Source organism: Bubalus kerabau, chromosome 3 (genome assembly GCF_029407905.1).
Source record: "Bubalus kerabau isolate K-KA32 ecotype Philippines breed swamp buffalo chromosome 3, PCC_UOA_SB_1v2, whole genome shotgun sequence".
In the NCBI taxonomy this organism is placed as follows: domain Eukaryota; kingdom Metazoa; phylum Chordata; class Mammalia; order Artiodactyla; family Bovidae; genus Bubalus; species Bubalus kerabau.
Genome location: NC_073626.1, coordinates 114,235,728 through 114,257,889, shown reverse-complemented (window position 1 = coordinate 114,257,889; position 22,162 = coordinate 114,235,728). Strand labels below are relative to the sequence as shown.

Genomic DNA, 22,162 nt, shown 5'->3' with positions numbered 1-22,162 from the left:
GCTCCCAAGCTAATGGCTGAAAGAGATGTCTAAAGGATTATTGTACAGCATACCATGGGATCATAAATAGGGAGAAAGTGACTCTGCCCAGATGTGCTGGAGAAGATCCCACAGATGAAGTGCCATTTGTTCTATCCCTTTGTGCTGCAGAAAAGTTCATTAAGTCATCAAGTAAAAAAGAGAATTTTATCTGGAAGATGCAACATAAGCAAAACTGCTTCTTCTTCCTCCTGAGTATGAGAAGACTACTAGACCTAGTCCTTAGCTTCCTACTCTTTCTGTACTTGAAGAGCTGGCCTGATTTTCTGATTCTGGACTTGAATACCAATTTTAACAGGCCCGATTTTCCAGATCACCTCTCTAACTTGGATCCCTCTCAGCTCTACTTCTCCAGCTCCCCAGTAGATGCTATAGCTTGAATGTTACATCATTATATTAAAGTCATGACAAAGCAAAGCTTGTCATCACTTTCCTTTACCAACTTCTTCCAACTCTATTTCTCATCTTGAGACCTCATTGCTACCTATGGCCACTTCTTCTGTCAGTTCGCACTTCATTTGTCTCATCTCTTGCTGCCTTTCCATTTTTCTCTTTCTGTAGTGGTCTCTCTGAAGCTCCAGCAGGTCTTCTTCACATGTGAGTTACTGCCAGAATCTTCTACTTTGAGTTCATCTTCTTTAATCTGCCCTAAATATTGCTGCCCGTTATATCCCAAAGTACAGTGTTAAGTTGTTTCCTCTTGGAGAAACACTTGATCACTTCACCATTGCCTATTGAGTAAAATCAGAAGCTTTTATATTTCAGATCATTTACCTTGTAGTCAATCTGTTTCTAAAGCTTCACCCCCAATATCAGTACAAGACTTCATGCCATTCCCTTGCTTGAAATTCCATGTATTGTCCCATGTTTCAGTTTTTTAAAATATCTACCCATGTTTCAAATTTTCCTCCTTGACGTCACCCTGGAAACACTGAGGATGCTTTTTGTCTGTAATGGGAAATTGGCACTTCACTCACTATATGTTGGGTAATTGTAATTCCTTGGTGAACATGCTAGGAGGGGCCTTATGCAACCCTTCTTGTTTTCACTTGAGTCCAGTACTCTTCCTTTGTCTCTACATTCGGGTATTTATTAAATATTTTATGATGACATTCTTTACTATGGAATACTGTGTTAGAGAGTCTTCCCTTGTGGCTCAGCTGGTAAAAAATCTGCCTGCAATGTGGGAGACTTGGGTTTGATCCTTAGGTTGGGAAGATCCCTGGGGAAGGGAAAGGCTACCCACTCCAGTATTCTGGCCTGGAGAATTCTGGGGTCGCAAAGAGTCGGGCACAACTGAGTGACTTTCACTTCACTGTGTTAGAGTAGGAACAGAATCCTGAGGTCCTGTTCACTGTGTTGCTGAGATGTAATATCATGGAGTTACGTTTGTGTCAGATTTTAACAGCGTTCAGGGGACCATCCAGATGCTTTTGTGCTAGAATTCATGTAATATTAAGTGAAATCAGCTGGCAGTTGGCTGGGGGAAGTGACTATAGTAGAATTTGGCCTCAATTTTCTGACTTGCCAGCCAACTGGAGCACAGAATGTTGGGAAAAGATATTATAGTGGATTTGGGTTGGCTAAGGAGACTAGGAAGTGGGTCCCATGGCTGGCTGTAACTATGAGGAGTGGGAAAGGAGAGCAGAAGGGGTAGACATGTTGATCTCTGATTCTAAGCTTTCATTATTGAGCCCAGAATTGCCTTCAACACAAATAAATCAAACTGAGATTCCCTTCTTGAAAGAGGCAAATCTTCTCCATTTATTTTAATTTTCATGATAAAAGATATAAAAGTTATCCTGCAACAAGCCTTGATTATTTCCATGGGATCATAAAACCAAAGGGTCTGCTTCCTTTCTTGCTCGAGGCCATTTCCATTAAAAGTTGATGGTAACCGTGTTAAGATGCACTTTGTGAAGCACATAGGAGTGGGGAGCACATCCCCTCTTTGCTACCTGGGGAGGAATGGCTACACAGGGAGACAGCACTATTTTAAAATAGTCATTAAACTTTCTTTTGCAGCAGATTATTTTTCTTCCTGGGAAAAACATGGTTTCATTGACAAATTGCCAAAATCCACACAGTGCAGTGAAATGGCCTGGCTGAGCTGGCTTCTTCAAATAGGCACCAGATGCTTATTAAGCACTCAATATACTCTCCAAGTTGTGCCTCATTTGGTGTTGGGTACATGCAAAGTATTCTCCAGGTTTTCTTTCAAAAACCTGTAAAATAAAGGTAGTCTGAATTGCATACCTTAATTACATTTTTTAAAAGCATGAGTAAGTAAGGAGACAAAGAGGAATAAAATCTCTCATGTTTCTACCACTTAAATACAACTAACATTCTTCATGTGTTTTTTTTTTCCTGAAAAAAATGTAATGCATACATTTTCCCTCATCATTTTAGTTACATATAATAAATATTAAAGTTTTTAAAAACATATATGCACAGTTTCCATATTTATACCCTTCTTAACAGCATGATATGGTTTTGAGACAATGTAACAGTTTTAATCATTTCTTTTGAGTAAACATTTAGGTTACTGTCTTTCTAATTAACATTAAACATGTTTCTAATTAATGTTAATAATAATCCCTGGTAAGAATACTTCTGTGCACAACTTCCCCCCCTGTTTCTGGGCCAGTGGTTCCCCCACCCAAATCCCCTTTACATGGCCAGCGACCGTGGTTCTGGGTGCCAGTGGCTCACAGCCCTGTCCTTTTCCAGAGAACTGACCTTCACCTTCTGGAGACATGTCTGGATAGAGAGTTCATATTGGTGAAGGATGTGGAAACCAAGAATAATGGGGAGTAGTTGAAAGAGCTGGACATGTTTAGCCTAGAAAAGAGGAAAATCGAGTTTTGTCTTGTTGCAGACAGATGAGATATCCTTTAGCTATAACTGCATAGGGAAGAGTTAAGATTGAAAGCTTTAGATAAGGAAAGAACAACTATTCTGGGTTGAGACACATGTCCTAGTAATTGGAGCTATCCCAAAATGGAATGGGTTGCTTTGTAGGGCATTGAATTAATTCCCTGTCACTGAAAATATTGAGTTACTGCTAAGAGTATTTGAGAAGGTTTGAGTTATAGAATCTCTTCCAACTTCCTTTTAATTCTTTGACCTTTGTAAGTGTCAGTACTATTAATATTCTTTTACATGTTTCAGCATTGATTTTAGCATCCATTTTTTTGTGTTTGTGAGCTAGAAGGTGCAAGAAAAGTTGCTTTCCAGGAAGAGGAGAAGCAGGTGTATAGAACACTAGTGGCATATATTGGAAATTGTCAAGGGCCTGTGAGATCATCAGTTAACAAGTGATGTCATCACTGGAAGCTGACATCACCAGTTTGAAGTGGTGTTCCTCTCTTAAGACTATTGATCCTATGTAAATGTCAGTCTGCTTTTTAAAATAGTGTCAAAGATTTGTTGGAGTGAATCACCTCCCCTTATATAGGCTTAATGAACACCCACAACCTTTGACAATGAAGATTTCTAAAGCAGATGGTGGATTAAAGTACATCTGTGGCCACAGAACAAAGTGATACAAATGACCCACAGGTGACATATTATTCTACTTGTTGTCTCATTAATGTACAATTCCACCTGAGTATGATTTGATCAGCTTGGATGATGACCTTTATCCTCTGCTTCACTCCAAAATATTAACACCTCTGGAGTGAGTGTGGTTGTCACTTTTCCAGTGACACGACCAACAGGTTGAAATGGAGATTCCTTTTTAAATATTTGTGCGAATGGGTGTTTTAGTTTCACTCTTGTCATTTACCTAGTTCTTCATAAGCTCATCTTGTGCTTGCATTAGTGCATTCAGATTCCATCATGTTCATTTGAATGACTTTAAGAGGTTTCTCTCTCTCAGACTATAGCTTTTATTCCCACAGACATCTTTTCCTGACCTTCAGATTTCTGAGCATTATTCCTCTCCCTCTAACCAACTAGAGGTCATAACAGGTTGCTGTTAATATCTGTTGCTCTGTTACAGCAAATAGAGAAGATGTGTAGGAAGTTATATTTTGAATTTTAATAAAAAACACTGTGCTGACATATTATATTAAAGATACAGATCCTTTGATGGCTTCCTGAGATTTTATTTTTAACTCGGGAAAAGTGACTCATTATTTCTAGAAATTATAAGGCATCCGACAGCTCAACAAAACTACTAGTCCAGGGGACAGAAGTAATTTTATTTTCTTTATGAAATTTACTGATTTGTTAATTAATGTTTGCTTGTTTTATCAAAATATGTGCTTGGCATTTCATTTTCTATGTACTGTTACACTCAAAAAAGTTACCCTCCATGGAACCCTAAAGGTCCTGCAACATTGCACCTCATTCCAACTGTGGAATTGGCAACAGTCTGGAAAGTGTATGTTAGAACAAGTTTAATGTTGACATTGTGTGTGCTCAGTCATGTCTGATGCTTTGTGATCCCATGGACTGTAGCCCACTAGGCTCTTCTGTCCTTGGAATTTTCCAGGTAAGAATACTGTAGTGGATTGGCATTTCCTCCTCCAGGGGATCTCCCCAATCCAAGGATCAAACCCATGTCTGCCAAATCTCCTGCATTGGCAAGCAGATTCTTTGCCACTGAGCCACCTACGCAGTCCCTAATGTTGACAGGATGGACAGTAAACATTAGATCTAAGAAAGTTTATGGAAATGGAATTTTGCAGTGTTCAGGAGGAAGTATAATTAGAATAAATATTTATTTTTTTGCATCTGTTTGAAGATACTGGCTTTCTGAGCCCAATTTTTTCTGTTAATTATGATTTTATTAGAATAGAACGCATCTTTTTGTACCTTTTCACTTCATTAATTCCTTCATTTATTCAACATTGGCTTTGTACCTACTGGGTCTAGATAAGAGACTACAAACTCAAAATACAAAATGGAGAAAATATGACCCCTGCCCTTAAGGAAAGAACTTTTTGGTTGGACATTACAGAAACTCAGGAATATTGTTGAGGATTTTGAAAATGCATGTCTTTAACAACCTAGTGAAATGGCTACCCACTCCAGTATTCTTGCCTGGAGAATCCCCAGGGAGAGAGGAGCATGGCGGGCTACAATCCACGGGGTGACAAAGAGTTCGACATGACTAATCAACTAAGCACAACAGCCTAGAGAAAGTGTTAGTCATTCAGTCCTGTCCAACTCTTTACAACCTCATGGACAGTAGCCCACCAGGCTCCTCTGTCCATAGAATTCTCTAGGCAAGAATACTGGAGTGGGTTGCCATTCCCTTCTCCAGGGGATCTTCCCAACCCAGGGATTGAACTCGGGTCTCCTGCATTGCAGGCAGATTCTTTACCATCTGAGCCACCAGGGAAGCCCCAACATAGTATCCCAAGTAAATACTTGGATTCATGCCAAGAACAGAAGTGCAGACAAGTGACAGGATTAAACTGATGTTATCCATCCTCTTGGTTGTTCCTAACGGACCAATGCTAACATTCAGTGTACTTAGGGGAATAACTTAGGTGCTCACTACTGGCTCATTTGACTTCTCTTGAAGCCCATGGGTCTTCATGCAGTGAGGAACCACTTCCGGCTCAGTTGACCGAGGATAGCATGCAAAGAGATCTTTTTTTCCCATATTTTACCAGGGGATCTTTTCTCTCCTCCATACCCACAGTTTTCTGCCTTCATGACTGAAAATGAATGGCTTAAACATACTTTCTAGAGTGGATGTTTTCAAAGAATATATTATTAATATGTAGTAAATATTTTTAATGAACTATGGGTTAACAGGAATATAATTTCATAGAAGAGATGCATCCTATTGCTGTTTAATTAAAATCTTTCTGCTGATGGAGAGTTCTCTCTCTGGTGTTTTCTTTAATACATTCATTATGCTTCTGTCTGGGCTCCCCTGCTAGAGATATCTTTCATTATAATCCACTTATCTAAGTTTGTAATTAAACTTCTAAATGTAAAATTTGCAGTGGAAAATTGCCAGGGTACCTAGTGAACTTTTCCTTTTTCTCTGAGAGAAATCACTCTTTGAAAATTTTGGTTTTGTGTCTTGGTGTCTTGATCATTTTATTATTTTAAAAGTATCTGTGTGTGCATACATGTATGTGCACTTTTGTGAAGTACTTTTTATTTAGTATCATCAGTTTCTGCTTTTTTCTGTGAAATTGGAGGTAGATAGTGTTGATTAAGTAAATGTATTGCATTTTTTTAAGGTATGAAGGTGGTAAATGAAATGTATTTCAAAACAAATGCCTTCAGTCTTTGTTGATCTGTTTGAAATGGCTAGAAACAATGAAAAACCAAACCGAAACCCTTGGATATGCTGGTAGAAAGAATATAGTCTGTTTTCCATTGGTCAAGCATGTTCTTGCAACTTTTCTTATAGTTTATGCAATAAAGGAAGAATCTAAAATCACAATTTGCACTTCAACTTCGTTTGAAATGTTGTCTTACAGATATCACTCCATCCTTTTGGGAACAATGAGATGAGACAGGATGAAAATAATTTCTATCAAATCTCATGCATGTGATGAGCAACTTGTTAATGGTCAATGCCCAGTCATAATAAATGAACACTTATAAAAGATAATGGAAGAGACTGCTGGAGAATTATTTTATAGGCTTATAAACATGTTATTCTTTTTATGTCAGCTGTTAACACAATTCAAAAAGTTCCTTTGCAACAGTAGATGCATAATTAATCAAGAGAACACAAAGCTATATTTACAGTTTAACTGGATAATTCTCCTGACATTAAATATTTAAAATCTTATATTGGAGAAATATTACTGAGTAATTAAGTATTTTTTTTTTTAATTTCAAAGGTCAACAGTGTTTGAGCAGAGAATTTTATCTTGTTCACACATTCAAGTTTTCTTGAATTCTTATAAACCTCTTTAGAGTAACTGTTAAATATAAGCCCACATAAAATTATGCTGTGTCTACACTCATACATATAAAACACATATAAATGAATATTTATCTGTTTGTAAGATTTGGTAAAAAGAAGTTATCAAATCCTTCCCTGCATCTTCAAGAAGGTTGCACTACTACAGGCTAACACCATTAGGTGCCTATTTTATTTCCTAAACTATCTCCAGAAGTGATTGTACTAATTTTATTACTCTTCTAGAATGCAATGCTTTAAAATTGAATGCAATTTCTTTTTATTAACCTAAGCTTCTCTGAACAGGAGATGACAATAGATTTTATTTTTTCTCTAATGACTTCATTATGTTTTTTTCATATAATTTCCATCAATCTATTTAACTTTTTTTCTACTTTATAAAAAAATAGATTATTTTCCTTGAGGATTTAAAAAGCATAGACCATATCAAACTTTTAATTCTTTGGATCTTGTCTTGGTAGTACACTGGGATGTTTGTAATTTATTTGTAAAGTAGAAAGAATCTTTCAGCTACTTACTGTTGTCCATACTGATTTTTACAGTTTCACAAGTTACCTAAATTAACTTTACTGAGCACAGAGAAGAGAATTCAGAAATTCAAACTAATGTGGAAATATGGGCTTCTCCATCCATCTGTCTCCCATTATATGGAAAAGCCTTTTCCTCAGGATTGTGGTCTGAGATCAAGAGAATTTAGGAAAAAAAAAATCTACAAATGTAGACTCCATAATCCTTTCATTTGCGTTGCTAATATTTAATGAACACTTACTATTTTCCAAGCAATATACTGGGTGCTGGGCATATAACAGTGAGCAAGATAAACTATTTAGATGATACTAGAGGAGAGGAAAATAAATAAACCAATACACACTAGATTGTCAAGTATATCTTTTCTAAGTGTTACAAAGAAACAGAAGAAACAAACATCAAGGGGATGGAGTGCTTGCAATTGTGCTGAACAGATGGGTTTGGGAAAGCCTTTGAGGTTAATGAACTGAGGAAGCAAGTCATGTGAATGGGCACCTAAGAAACAGTAGTGCAAAGGCCTTGAGAATATATATCCTTGCTGCTGCTGCTGCTGCTGCTAAGTCACTTCAGTCGTGTCTGACTCTGTATGGCCCCATAGACGGCAGCCCAATAGGCTCCTCCGTCCCTGGGATTCTCCAGGCAAGAACACTGGAGTGGGTTGCCATTTCCTTCTCCAGTGCATGAAAGTGAAAATTGAAAGTGAAGTCACTCAGTTGTGTCCGACTCTGTGCGACCCCATGGACTGCAGCCTACCAGGCTCTTCCGTCCATGGGATTTTCCAGGCAAGAGTACTGGAGTGGGTGCCATTGCCTTCTCCTATATATCCTTGAGGAACAAGAAAAGGTCCAGTGTGTCTGGGCTACAGAAATGAATGGAGAATGGTCAGAACAAGAGAAAGCAAAAGTCCAACCAACAGAATCTTTAAATTTTATTCTAAAGTCATGAGAGGACTTTAAAGAGGAAGGTGCATTTTTCTTCCTAAAGATTATCCTGTATTTTCTGTGGAGAATGCATAGAAGCAGCCCAGAGTGAAGGCAGGAAAACCAGGTAGGAGAATCTTCACATAGCTCAGGTGAGAAATGATGGTGGCTGGCACTAAGCAAGAGGATGGGAAGTGGCTTGATGCTGAACAAATTGGGAAGGTTGTGCCCACTAGTTTGACTGATGGATTGGTTTTTAGGTGTGAGAAAAAGAAAGGAGTTTAGGAGAACTCCTGGTCTTCTGGGCAGTATGATGCCTTTATGGAAATGGGGACACTGAGGGGAGAATTAGACCATGGATGACACAGGAGAATCACAAGCGTCTTGATGTATGTTCCATGTGAGTTGCGCTCAGATATCCAAGTGGTGATATTCACTGGTAAGTTGCGTGTGTGAGTTAAGGAAAGAAGTCAGGACTGGGGATACGGGATTGAATATGGAAAAATGAGAATCACGAAGCACCGTATGTAAAACTGAATGGCTATATAAGATCTACTGGGGAGTGAGCAAAGCTAGAGAAGAAGAGGAATTTGAGGACCAAGTTAGAGATATACTCAATTAGAGCTCAGAATAAGAGGAACTATTTGGAAAGGAAGCTGAGAAGAAGTGGCCAATGAGAAGTTAAAAAATAAGAGAGAGAGAGATTTGGTGGCTCAGTTCTGACTGAAAAAAGCCATTAAGGAGGGAATCATGAAAGATTTGAGCAATAACCAGGAATTTAGTCATGAGGATGTGATGCCGTGAGGTATCAAGATGATTTTCCATCAGGTGATGAGTTGGTTCCAAAATTACAAGAATGTGTCTTAATACCTTCCAAACCAGGGAGAGCTTGGCAACTGTGTAGAAGGTTGCTCCAGAAATATGTTCTTATTTTAGACTCTGTCGCTATGGGTGGATTGTTCTTATTAGGGAATCTGAGGCAGCTTGCTAGGGTAATTACTACCGTTCTCTCTTAGATATAGTTCATCATAGAGGACATGCCCCTTTTTTCACTGTGATGACACTCATGAAAAATAGTGACAGATCTGGCTACTTTTCTTTGGATGATGCATGTATTACCTAAAAAAGCCAGGATGGGGAGTAAACCAACCTCACTTGCTTAGAAATGGGGACATACTTGTCCAAGTTTCCAGAGAAGTTAGGTGTGTTGCTTGAATCATGAGAGAAGTTGTTTCAATCTGTAGAAGCTGCAGAGACAGAAACACACACATAAATAGGTCTGCTATAAATAGACACTGTGAATCCAGGGACCTAGGTGCTGTAGGAGTTGCTTTCAGCTCCCGTAACAGAACACACACAAAAATGTGGCTTGGAACAAAGGAGTCTGTTTTTCACACAAATCAGAAAGTTCAGAAATTGCCAATCTAGGACAGATCAGAGAGTCCAGAAGTAGTTGCTATAGCTCCATCATGGTGTCTGAGTCTCAGGCTTTGTCTGCCTCCCTCTCCATCTCTCTTGGTGGTGTTCATCCCATGGTTTTTGGATGCCACTGGCACCTCTAGACATTACTGTCTGTGTTCCAGGCAGGGGTCATAGGAAAAGTGGCCAACGGCAGAGAACCACATTTTTTTTCCAGATTTTTTGGGGGATATATATATATATATATATTTTTTTTTTTTTTTAAGAAAAATTGCCTTTTTTAAGAAAAATCTCTTTGACACTTGTAGATCATTGGCCAGAACTGTCATGTGGCCACCTTTGCTACAAGGAAATCTGCAAATGTGATTTTTTTTCAAACAGGGCTGGTGGACATTCTTTAAAAGTTGTAATTCTGGAAGACAGGGTAAAAATAGCACTGTCTGCCACAGCTACCAAGTTGGTTTTGGCAAATTGATTTCTATCAGTAGTATGTCCTGTGGCAAAAGTTTGTTTGCAGATATGTAAAGCAGTTGTGTGTATTTTGTGAAAATTTTTCAGAATTTATTATGTGATGCAAACCTGTGGCTTTGAGTCACACTGTAAACCAAAAACCACATGATTGGATATTTTTTGTGATATGCTTACAGGTCCCCCATGCTTGTATTTGATATAATTTAGGATTCTGCAGTGAGGTTCATGGAGGAAGAGGCTGGTGGTTAAAAGACTTAAGGAAGTTACTAAACATCTTGTGATTGTGAAGCTAGAGGTTACCCTCTCATAAAATAGAGATGATAATACCTGTTTTCTCCTTCACAGTGTCAGTGTGAATCTTTAGTGGGGCTCTTGGTATAGAGTGCTTTTAGCTCTTCAGAAATAAGGCACACAGTCACAGATGGGGAGGTTGAAAATATTATGCCCCAGTCCTTTGCCGCAGGGCAGGATAACATTCAAACCCTTCCTGAAACATTTCTTGACTCAGAGTTTTATTTTTTCTTTTATGTAATATTTATTAGTTTATATTTTTGGCTGTGCTGTGTCTTAGTTGCAGCATGTGGGATCTTCGATCTTTGTTGCAGGATTTGGCATCTTTAGTTGAGGCATGTGGGATCTAGTTCCCTGATCAGGGATTGAACTCTGGCCCCTTGCATTGGGAGTGCAGAGTCCCAGTCACTGGGTCACCAGGGAAGTCCCACAGAATCAAGACTCTTCTGAATTTTGAGAGAATCATAATAGGGAGCCTCCCCGATGGCTCAGCAGGTAAAGAACCTGCCTGCAGTGCAGGAGACACAGGAGACTTGAGTTCAATCCCTGGGTAGGGAGGATACCCTGGAGGAGGAAATGGCAACCCACTCCAGTATGCTTGCTTAAAAAATCTCATGGGCAGAGGAGTCTGGTGGGCTACAGTCCAAACTGTTGCAAAAAGGCAGACATGACTGAGTGACTGAGTATGCAGGCACTCATGATAATAAGAACAATGATATCCTTTTAGGGAGTGCTCACTTTTTGGCAAGTGCCTGGCTGGTGCTCATCTGGGAATCTTCCCTCCATTATTTGATTTCATCCTTACCCCCCTAGGACTGTGGGATGATGGCCTTCATCAATTCGTAGGTGGGACCCTGAGGCTCCCAGGCTGGTGACCCGCCAGAGTCACCGTGTGTGATGCTATAAACAGATACGGGCTGTGGGGTCAGGGCCATTTTGTAATTCAGCTTTGATGTTTTCTAGCTGAGGTGACCTTAGGATAATTATTTAACCTCCTCAATGATCAGTCTCTTTTACATCTGAAAAATAGGAATAGTTGCTCATAGTATAATGTGAGGATGAAGTGAAATGATATGTAAATTGCCTTGTATAAGCTGCTGAGAGACCCTACACAGGGGTAGAAAGGATCTACATTTTTAAGGCTATGAAAAATGACTTATGTTGGCATTGGGTCACAGTGCTAGTTTCAGAGGAGGGTCACAGAGTTTAATCGCAAACAGCTTACTACCTTTGTGACCTGGGGCTTGTCACTTACCTCTCTGTGCCTCAGTTTCCTTATCTGTAAAACGAGGGATAACAAGAATATCTATTTCATAAGGCTATAGTGAGAGTTCAGTGAAGTGCTTAGGACAATATTTTGTATATTGACAGATTATGTGGGATGGAATGCAGTGCACAATACTGCAATCGGGAATTAGGCAAAAGGCTGAGAAAAAGGAAATGCTTCTCTGGTTTCTTTACCAGTGTTTAGTTAACAATCACTTGCCCTTGGCAACTGGTTGGAGTTCCCATCCTGGTCAACAGAGTTGATCTGAACTGTGGGCATCCTCCCCTCTAGCCGCTGCTACTCAGGCATCTTTATTGAGCCCTTGTCTCTGCAGAGTTGCCATGAGATGGTGCTATGGGGATGTGCACAGTGAAGTTTGCTGTTCTCATTGCTGTTCCTTCGGGCTGTAAGCAAATTGCAACAGTTTTTATTTTATTTTAAAGTTTTTTACCTTTTTAAATATTCAAGGACTTCAACGATAAAAATACATTTAAAGGAAAATGAAATGCATATGAAGTGTAAAGCACATTTTTCATAGTTTGAATGGCCTTTAAATGATTAGAAAACAGGCTAAAAGGAGAAACTATTTTTTTTTATTTCTCTTAGTATTCATCAGTTTAGAGCTAACCTTGCAAATACATTTTGGATGCTAAGATATATAGTAAATAAGTTGATTTGGAGACTCAACGACCTTCCTGATATAAATTATTCATGCTGTTGTGAGTAGCACATGCTTCCTGAATAATATATTTTTTCATGGTAGTTACAGCATTTTTCCAGTTGTGTTTTACAAACAGAGAAGTGGCAGCTCTAATTGTTTCTTGTTTCCTCTCATTGTGTTTATTGTAAACTCTTGTGTGGCTTTTAAAGTCAGGGATACAAGTATGACTCCTAGTGTCTTCCCAGGGATAATTTAGTGAGTTTCAGGTCTTTAGAGGGAATAGAGGCAGCATAGTTTAGTGGAGTAAGACAAACCTGTGTTCAAGCTCCATCCTGCACGCTCCATCAACTCAGCAGAGATTCTCCATTTACTAGTGGATATAAAGCATGGCGAATGGTGGAAACTTCTTCAAGCCTAATTTCCCATCCTCTGTTCTCAAGTTTCTTGGGAAAAGAGAGGTAACGAGGTATAGGGTTTTAGCTAATACAGATGCTAAAAATGTGTGGGTGTTTTTAGGAGTAAAATTGCTGTGGCCTCCTGAACTGAGATGCTTTGGTGCATTCTCTAAGATCTCCATTTCATTTTTTTTTTTAAATCAAGATTAGTTGTAGGTTGCTACTGTCATATCCTTTTTTTAAAAAATTAATTTTATTGAAGTATAGTTGATTTACAATATTGTGTTAATTTATGCTGTACAGCAAAGTGAATCAGATACACACATAGACATATATATATATATATAGTTTGTTATATGGTTTATCGCAGGATATTGAATATAGTTTCCTATGCTATACAGTAGGACCTTGTTGTTTATCCATCATCCATCCTTTGCACCTGCTAGTCCCAAAGTCCCAGGCTCCCTCCGCTTGACAACCACGAGTCTGTTCTCTATGTCTTTACTGTCATTATCCTTATTAATCAGTGATAGCCAGGAGATAATGGTGAGGACAGGAGTCTGTAAGCCACTTTCTTCAGCGATCTTCCACTGGCTTAGGTGAACACAAAAGGACCCTTAAAGCCAGTGGGTCCCTTTGCAGAGTTAGTACAGAGCTCTGTGCCAGTGAGGAAGCCTACTTCTTGTAGTCTCACAGCAACTCTGTTCAGGTCTTGCAATAAAAAAAACAAAGATTGATGCAAAATTCAAGATATTTATATATACCTTTATTTATACATAAATTATTGGCTAATCAATCCAGCTTACACTTACATGCAGTCTCACTGGAACTCCAAATCCTTTTAAATCTTTTTTTGGCTTCTCACTTATGGCCATTTAGAGTTGAACAAACATGCTTTCAGCCCTCCATCTCTTTGGCTTACCTTGTAATGACATGAATATGCTCTTAGATATGCTGAAAGTCTGTCTCCCACAATGAGAATGAACAAAGTCATCACCTATACCTTGGTGATTTCCTATCACAAAAGAAGTGGTCTCAGTAGAGAGCTGGTCCTGCTGGTTAATTAGTGTATTAATAGTAATAATAATAGCATAAGATCAACTGCCCTAAAACACGAATCATCCTTTTTATCAAAAGTTCTCTAACATTACACTGACTTAAACCCATCATTATACAGAAAGCCAATTTATTTGCTTTCCCAGGGGTATTTATTTTTAAGCTAATTTGATTTGTAGGATTCACTAGGAAGTTATCTTGTCTTTAAAATTTTTTTTCATTGAAATATAGTTAATTTACAATTTTGTATTATTTTCAGGTGTATAGCAAAGTGATTCAGTTAAACATTATATATGCATTCTTTTTTAGATTCTTTTTCACTATAGATTATTAAGAGATATTGATTATAGCCCCCATGTTATACAGTAGGTCCTTGTTAGTTACCTCTTTTCTGTATAGAAGTCTGTATATTTTAATCCCAAACTCCTAATTTATACCTCCCCCTTTTCCTTTTTAATAATCAAGTTTGTTTTCCCTCTCTGTGATTCTACTTCTGTTTTGTATATAAGTTCATTTGTATTATTCTTGTTTAGATTCCAATATAAGAGACATCATATGATACTTGTCTTTCTCTGTCTGCTCTAGGTCTACCCATGTTGTATTATGGGGGCAGTATTTAGGTATTTTTCAGCTGCCTTCATGGAATTGATGGCAATGGTACCTTCTAAAAAATGTGCACACCAAAGTTTTTGTAGCAAATCTATATTATGAAGAATGAATTGACTACTTGCATGCGTGTGTATGTGTGCAGACTTTAAAATATCATAATAAAATTTGCAACCCTCTCCTTGTTGCATTGCTTAAGCACGTGGTTTTGCCATTAGCAACCTGAAATGCCTGTCATCTAAAGTATATGTATGTATATGTGCACAAAAGTGTCTCATGTAAGGGTACAGCATGTGTCTCATCCAGAGGTTTATGAAGTGTGTCCAGTAGTGCCTCACAGGTTCCATGGGGTAGTCTAATAGGCCACTCCTGGGAACAGTCAAGCAGGGGAGCTCTGTTGCGTTTTAGTGGCAGCACTCCACTCTTTCGATATTGGTATGCAATGCAGAAACAGAAGAGAAGCTTTTGGTTGCTTATCCAAGTATTCTCTTCATCCCTGGACCAAGTCAAGTCATCAGAGAGCTGTGTACTTGAACTTCGTTGCTTGACTCCTTGCAGCATCATTTTCACTGACTTGTACTTTGTCACTGTACCCTTGGAGTGTTCTACAAGAGCCCGAGACCCCACTGACTACAGATTGCTGTTGTCTGTTTTATTGATGAAGGGATGCGTTGAGTGCATGACTCAGCACGGCATCTGTGTTGATGAGAACTCTCGGGGTTGATTCCACCACTGCTTGGGAGCAGGGTGATGGCTTCTCCTAAAACAATATGAAAAGAACATATACTTTACTCCTCTGTATATGAGGGCTGTAGTAGCCACTTCTTTTTGTCTTTTTTTTTTTAACTAGGAAATTCACAGTCAGACTTGCTCCCCACTTTCCGCAATTCTTTGGTAAATGTTTATGGGCAATAACTTCTATCCTTGACACTCTTTCTGTTTTATCCTTTTATCACCTTTTATCTATCAGTGTATTTTTCTAACATATGTAACATTTTTCTAACGTATCCTTTTTTCGCCTTTTACCTATCAATATATTTTTCTAACATTATGTATTGAGGCAGGTCAGGAAGATCCCCTGGAGATGGAAATAGCAACCCACTCCAGTATTCTTGCCTGAGAAATCCAATGGACAGAGGAGCCTGGCAATCATGGGATCACAGAGAGTCAGACACAACTAAACGAGTAACTTTCATGTTCATCCTAGATCTCTTTAACTCGATGTAGAATCTTCCTATGTCTTTTGGGAAACTACCTGCAGGATTTTGTCCTGCAGGCACATCAGATTTGATATTCTCTTAAGGAAATTGTCTTAATTTTCTTTTGAAAATCTGCTCCTCTTCCTGTTTCTCCTTTTTGGTCGAGGGGTCCCATCAGCTCCAGAATCTGTCTTTCTATCTTATCTCTCTCATACATCCCATCCAATTGGTAACCAAATCCATCACATCTAGCCTGTAAACTAAATTTTGAAATTTCTTCTGATCCTGTCATTTACCAGTACTTGTCTGGAATATTTACCTAGTTTCTTAACTGGCCTCAATTTCTTTGTGATCCATTTTGTTCACTGATGTCAGTTATGTACAATTCATTTGCTCTCTTGTGATGCTTACTGATATTTACAGAATGGACCCCAAAACCCTCACATGACATTCAAGGCTCTTTATAATTTGCTCCCAACCTACATGCTAAATCTCATCTCTGTCCATTCCACCCTCCCCTTTGTGTCCTTCATTGTAGCCACTGGCCCACTCCCTGGTCCCAAATACAAAATGCATCTCAGCACCTAGTTCTCTCAGCCAGCCTGAAATGCCTTCCTGACACATTCAAGCCCTTTTCCTCTGGCTTATCTCAAATGTTACCTTGTGTGAGAGTTCCCTTTTTTTTTGTTGTTTTTGTTTTCTCATCACAGAGGAACTAATTGCCTTCTTCTAAATCGTTCCCTCTCACTTTCTTAATACCACTGTTAGAGCATTCATTGTCCTATTTTGAACTTTGCTGTATATGCTGATCTTTCTCCCCAAATCATGGGATCCTCAAGGAGTTTGACTGAATAGAAGGAGGTAGTATACTCGGTATCTGCCAACCCTGCTCTTAAAAACAAAGATAAACTGTAAGGGGGCTCTGGACAGTGTGCTCACACACAGAGTCCTTGGAATTGATGGCACCTTCCGTGGGTAAGGGCTTCCCAGGTGGCACTAGTGGTAAAGAACCCGCCTCCCATGGGTAAGGATTGAAAACATGGAATAATTCACATCTGACCTTAAAATATTAATAACAATATTCCATATACTCTCTTTATGATCTTGAACATTTATAATGCCATTTTGCTAAAAGTTCTACTGGTTGAAGTGAGTTTGTGTAATTCCTTTACAGAAGAAACTTACATGATGTTCTTTTTTTTTCTTTTAGGAATAGGAAAGTCAAGAGGCTGAATTCTGAAGAATGTTTCCGCAGTGTAATCTGGCTGTCACTGGCTGGGTATGGAGGAGCATGAGGAAGCTATTTCTGTTACTTTCTCTCTTGCTGTCCCATGCAGCTCATTTGGAAGGCAAAAAGGATAATCAGTTCATCTGGAAACCAGGTAGGCATGTCCTGGATGTTCCTTTGTCCCATTTTCATTAACGAGAAGAATATTCTTTCCATTCTTGTCCTTTTTACTCATGGAGGAGTGGGAAATCTCCAGAGAGGAGAAAAAATAGGTTCTTCTTTATAATACATTTGATTCTTATTCCTGTATTGCCACTTCCAACCGTGATGCTTGTTATCCTTCTGAATTTTCATGTTGTTGTCAATTAAAGTTATGATCTCCATAGTTACGTCTGCTTCTCCTTTGTCAATATATCACCACTGTGCAACACATTCGTAGTGAAAATGGCATATGAATTGAGTTGATATCCTCAAAATGATTTGAAATATTAATTTATGTCTCTTTCTTTTATGGTATAAACTAGCTAGGTATTTATTGTACATTTTCTAGCATACATTCTGAATATCTAAGTTTTGAAGCATGGAAAATTATCCCAACAGCTTTGCCCATTAGTTGTGATTATACAGTGGCCTTAGTGTGTCTGGAGATCCTTAGCTACCTTGTACATGAGTATATGAATAAGTTGAGGTTTGGAGACTTGCATATAAATTATTTTCTTTTCTAAATATTTCCTTAATGTGACTGTGGAAGAGCACTGTTTAATTTTAAAGGCTAATACTTTATCAACGTAAATCATAAACCCAAACATCTTGGCTCTTTGTATCACTGATGTTTTTTCTTTGTTGTAGATTTTATTTTTCTCCAAGTTTCACAATCAGATCATTTAAAATACTATTACTGTTTCAAGAGTCCATTCTAGCAAATACAGATAACTTATACACCTAATATCTTAGAATTGGAAACTGTGATGTCATAAAAGATCTATGGTCCTTGGAGAATTTTCATTTTAGGCTCATCATCTGTAAATTAAATAGACTGCAAACATATTATGTCACCATGGAAATATGTATAAAAGTGATATTTGTAATATTTAAATGGCTTTGCAAAAACGAAAGTGAATTATGCTTTAAAGTAAATTAAGTAAAACCCCAGCACCATTAGAGATACAGTCTGGAGGAAATTTAATTGCATTAAAGCCCTTATAAATTAATTTAATTGTGGACTCTAATACCACATTAGTGATTTTCATTTTTTACCTCACAGTAGTTTTAGAAAGCTTTGGAAATAGTTGTAAAAGTCAAGATTGCATTTTTGCAAAGGGGTTATTTTATTTTAGTCAGAAAAGACTACACATTTGATCAAATCCAGATAAGCACATTTATATGTACTCTGGTCTAAAGTTCTCAAAAAAGTGCAATTAAGATGGAAAGTAGAAAATCTGAAACGTGAATGGGATGTAATAAGAAAATGGGTTTATTTTGAAGCAAATTTTAAAAATAGGTCTGCTCTTCTAAAAGTAGGTCAATGGAACAAAGTGGCACAGACCCACTCTACCGTGAGGGACACTGTGGTATCTATCACACTTAAGTTTTAGAAGTCAGAATCCTTCCCATCAGATGCTTTGCACTGTTCAAAATGGATATCCATGTCATCACTCTCATTTTCCCTGGTATTCATTACTTCTTTCTCTCATTTATGTGCCATCAAAAAGGTAATAATGTATGTTTTCCTGTATGGTTTCATTTATAAATTATTAATTTATTCCTTGTATGTGGTCAGTCATTTTAAAAGTAAAAAAGATCTCAGAAATATAAAATTAAAAGCCAAAGTCTAGGCTGTGTATTCCAATTTCTTATATATCCTTCAGAAATATCCCTTGCACATGTAAGGAAGTACCTCTCTATGCATAGTTGTGTATATAAATCCCAAATTACACACACATATGTTTTATTATTATTACTAGTTATGGTTCTACCTTTTGGATGGGAAGCTGAGTGTGAAATGGTAGAGAATGTGGATCTGAAAATTTCTGATTTGTGCATACCTATGTGTACATATGAGCTTTTCTGCTGGCTCAGTGGTAAAGAATTCTCCTGCCAATGCAGGAGATGCTGGTTCAATCCTGGGTCAGGAAGATCCCTTGAGAAGGAAATGGCAACCCACTCCAGTATTCTTAGAGCCTGGGAAATTCCATGGTCAGTGGAGCCTGGCAGGCTACAGACCATAGCGTTGCAAAAGAGTCGGACACAATTTAGTGATTAAACAACAGCAACAACATGTACATACAGACAAACAGTACTTCATACAATCAGAATCATACTTGGTGGTATCTTACTCTGCATGTTGCTTTCAGCATGTAATGATGACTTGGTGAATATTCCATACTAGTTCACATGGGTCAATTTCATCTTTTATTGGTTGCATAGTTTTCTTTTGCAGTTTTATGAATTTATTTAATCAGTGCTTCATTTGCTTATCTATTCTTCCTCTATTGCATGGCCATTTCACTAACTTTTAGCTTTTTGTTATTATGAATAGTACTGACATGAATGCACTATTCTTTTAAAGGTAAGAGATAAATCAGTTTGAGAAGTCACATGCCCTAGAGCAATTCTGGGTCATCACCTTGAAAGACAACCTCAGGGCTTTCCCAGGTGCTGCTAGTGGTAAAGAACCTGCCTACCAATGCAGGAGGTGCCAGAGACATTGATTCAATCCCTGGGTCAGGAGGATCCCCTGGAGGAGGGTATGGCTACCCACTCCAATATTCTTGCCTGGAGAATTCTGTGGACAGAGGAGTCTGGAAGGCTACGGTCCATAGGGTTGCAAAGAGTCAGACATGACTGAAGCAAGTTAGCCCGCTTAGAATCTATACCTACTTATGTGTGATTTATTATATTTTATTTGAATTAAAAACTCAATTGCAGTTGAAATTAGCTGCATTTTTGGAGTATTTTATCAAACCCAACAACTCAGGTCCAGTATAATCTGGAATTTGAACAGATTTCCATGGAGACCCAGATAAATATACCTTATTTTAGAAACCTAGAAACCATCCTCCCTATTTAGATTGTAGTGCCAGTCATTTAAGCTCTTTGCTTTATCTATTGTTTTTCCCGCATACATAGATTAGGTGTTAGTCAACCTCAGCCAAATCAGAGGCATTTCTAAGTGTGTCTTGGCTGTGGAAAAACAATGGATTGATGAATAATAAGTGAGTGATATATTATGTTGCTATGTTTTCTCTACTAAGAGAGAGTCAGTGAGGTACAGGCTGTGGGGTCATTGATCCAACAAGGCTATTGAATGCCTGTCATCATTGTGATGAGCTCCATTGATCTATATTTAGTGTTTGGCTTCTGTCAGCCAAGAAAGAAGGATCATGTCAGCAAAAATACCAGATAAGGAGTGATGCTGTTTGTTGTTTTAAGTAAACATATACTATTGCTGTCTGCTTGCTTCCTGGAGATGAGCACATTATGGTCTCTGAAGCTATGAATACTAGTGATCTCTTTAAAAATTCCTCAGTACTGGTTCTGAGAGGTTGCTTCATTCTTCTGATCCTTGATGAGACCTCGCTATGTGCCAGGTGTTCTTAGAAAAAAGTTGAGAATAAAAGAGACAAATCCTTGATCTTCATGAACAGATTAATAAACACAGTCCAGAAGTTAAACGGAGAGTGTATTGGTTGGTGACGAGGGCTTAGAAGGAAAGGTAAGGAAAGGAGGAGGGATATGCAATGATAGATGAGAGATGACTATTTTTTTGTAGTTTTTAAAATTTATTTTTTATTAGAATATATTTGATTTGCAATGTTGTGTTAAGTTTCAGTTGTTCAGCAAAGTGATTCAGTTATATGTATATTCTTTTTCATATTCTTTTCCCATATAAGTATTACAAAATATTGAGTAGTAGTCCCTGTGTTATACAGAGGGTTCTTACTGTTTATCTGTATAGTGGTGTGTATCTCTTACTCCCAAATTCTTAATTTATCCCTCCTTCCCACCTTTCCCTTTTGGTAGCCATAAGTTTGTTTTCTATGTTTCTGTTTGGTAAATAAGTTCATTTATATCCATTTTTAGAGTCCACACATAAGTGATAGGCAAGAGAGTGACATTTGAAATGGGGGGGCTAGGGGCTCCCCCACTGAGGAAGGGAATTTGAGTAAAGACCTGAAGGAAGTGAGGGAGCCAGGCATGGGAAAATCAGGATGAATATTCCACAGGAAGAGAACAAGAAGGTCAAAAGGCCCTGAGACAGATGTGGGTGTGGCTTGTTTGAGGACCAGAGAAGAGTCCAGCATTCTGGAGCAGAGCAAACATGGTGGGCAGTGATGGGAGGTCAGGTCAGAGGGGAAAGGGCACCCAAGTCAGGTATGTCTTCATAGATCAGGATGCAATTTTGGCTTTTGCTCTTGGGTGAGATAGAAAGGCATGGGGAGTTTTTAGAGAGTGGTGACATGATCTTTTTTTCTTTTTCTTTTATAATACTTCAATAGGATTATCTTGGGTGATCAGTCGAGGAACTGGAAACAAGGAGACTAGTTAGGAAGCTACTGTAGAAATAAGGTCAGTTGATGATAATAGCTTGAACCAAGGTCATGTCAGTGAAGGTGGTAAGAAGGGGTTGAGTTTTGGCTGTATATAAGGTCTGGTTTTCAATCAGGGAAAATTTTGCCCAGCAGGGGACATTTAGGATCATCACAACTGGTTGTCACAACTGGGGTGTGCTACCAAAAGCAAAGTAGAAGCCGGGGATGTTGCTAAACATTCTAAAATGCACAGGACAGACCCCACAACAAAGAATTATCCCTCCCCCACTTGCCAATAGCGCCCAGGTTGAGAAACAGTGTTTTCAGGTAAAACCATCATGATTTACTGGTGTAGGGAGGAGGAGGGAGAGAGATACAAGGGCAGTGTCCTGAAGGTTTGCTCTGAGCAGCTCGGAGAGTGGAGTTGCCATCATTTAACCTGGGCTGATGGGAAGGAGCCTGCGTGGGGGAATATGAGGAACTTGGCATAGGACAGGTTCAATTTATAAGCCTGTTGGAAATTCACATGGATATGCTGATCAGGAAGTTGGGTCTGAATTCAGGAGGCAGGTCTCTCCTAGAACCAGATGTTTGGAAGTCCATATCAGCGAGGTCAAATTAAATGTACAGTGTTAGAAATGTAGAG

The 22,162-nt window shown here is 38.5% G+C and overlaps 1 protein-coding gene across 1 annotated transcript in view; it reads left to right on the top strand.

The window, feature by feature from the left end:
- The window catches only part of THSD7B (thrombospondin type 1 domain containing 7B), a 1,243,680-nt gene that overhangs the window by 313,469 nt on the left and 908,049 nt on the right, over positions 1–22,162 (top strand). The window contains exon 4 of the mRNA XM_055572703.1: positions 16,967–17,138. Within this exon, the coding sequence (XP_055428678.1) occupies positions 17,000–17,138 (139 nt within the window). The 5' untranslated portion in view covers positions 16,967–16,999. The remainder of the gene's footprint in view (positions 1–16,966; positions 17,139–22,162) is intronic.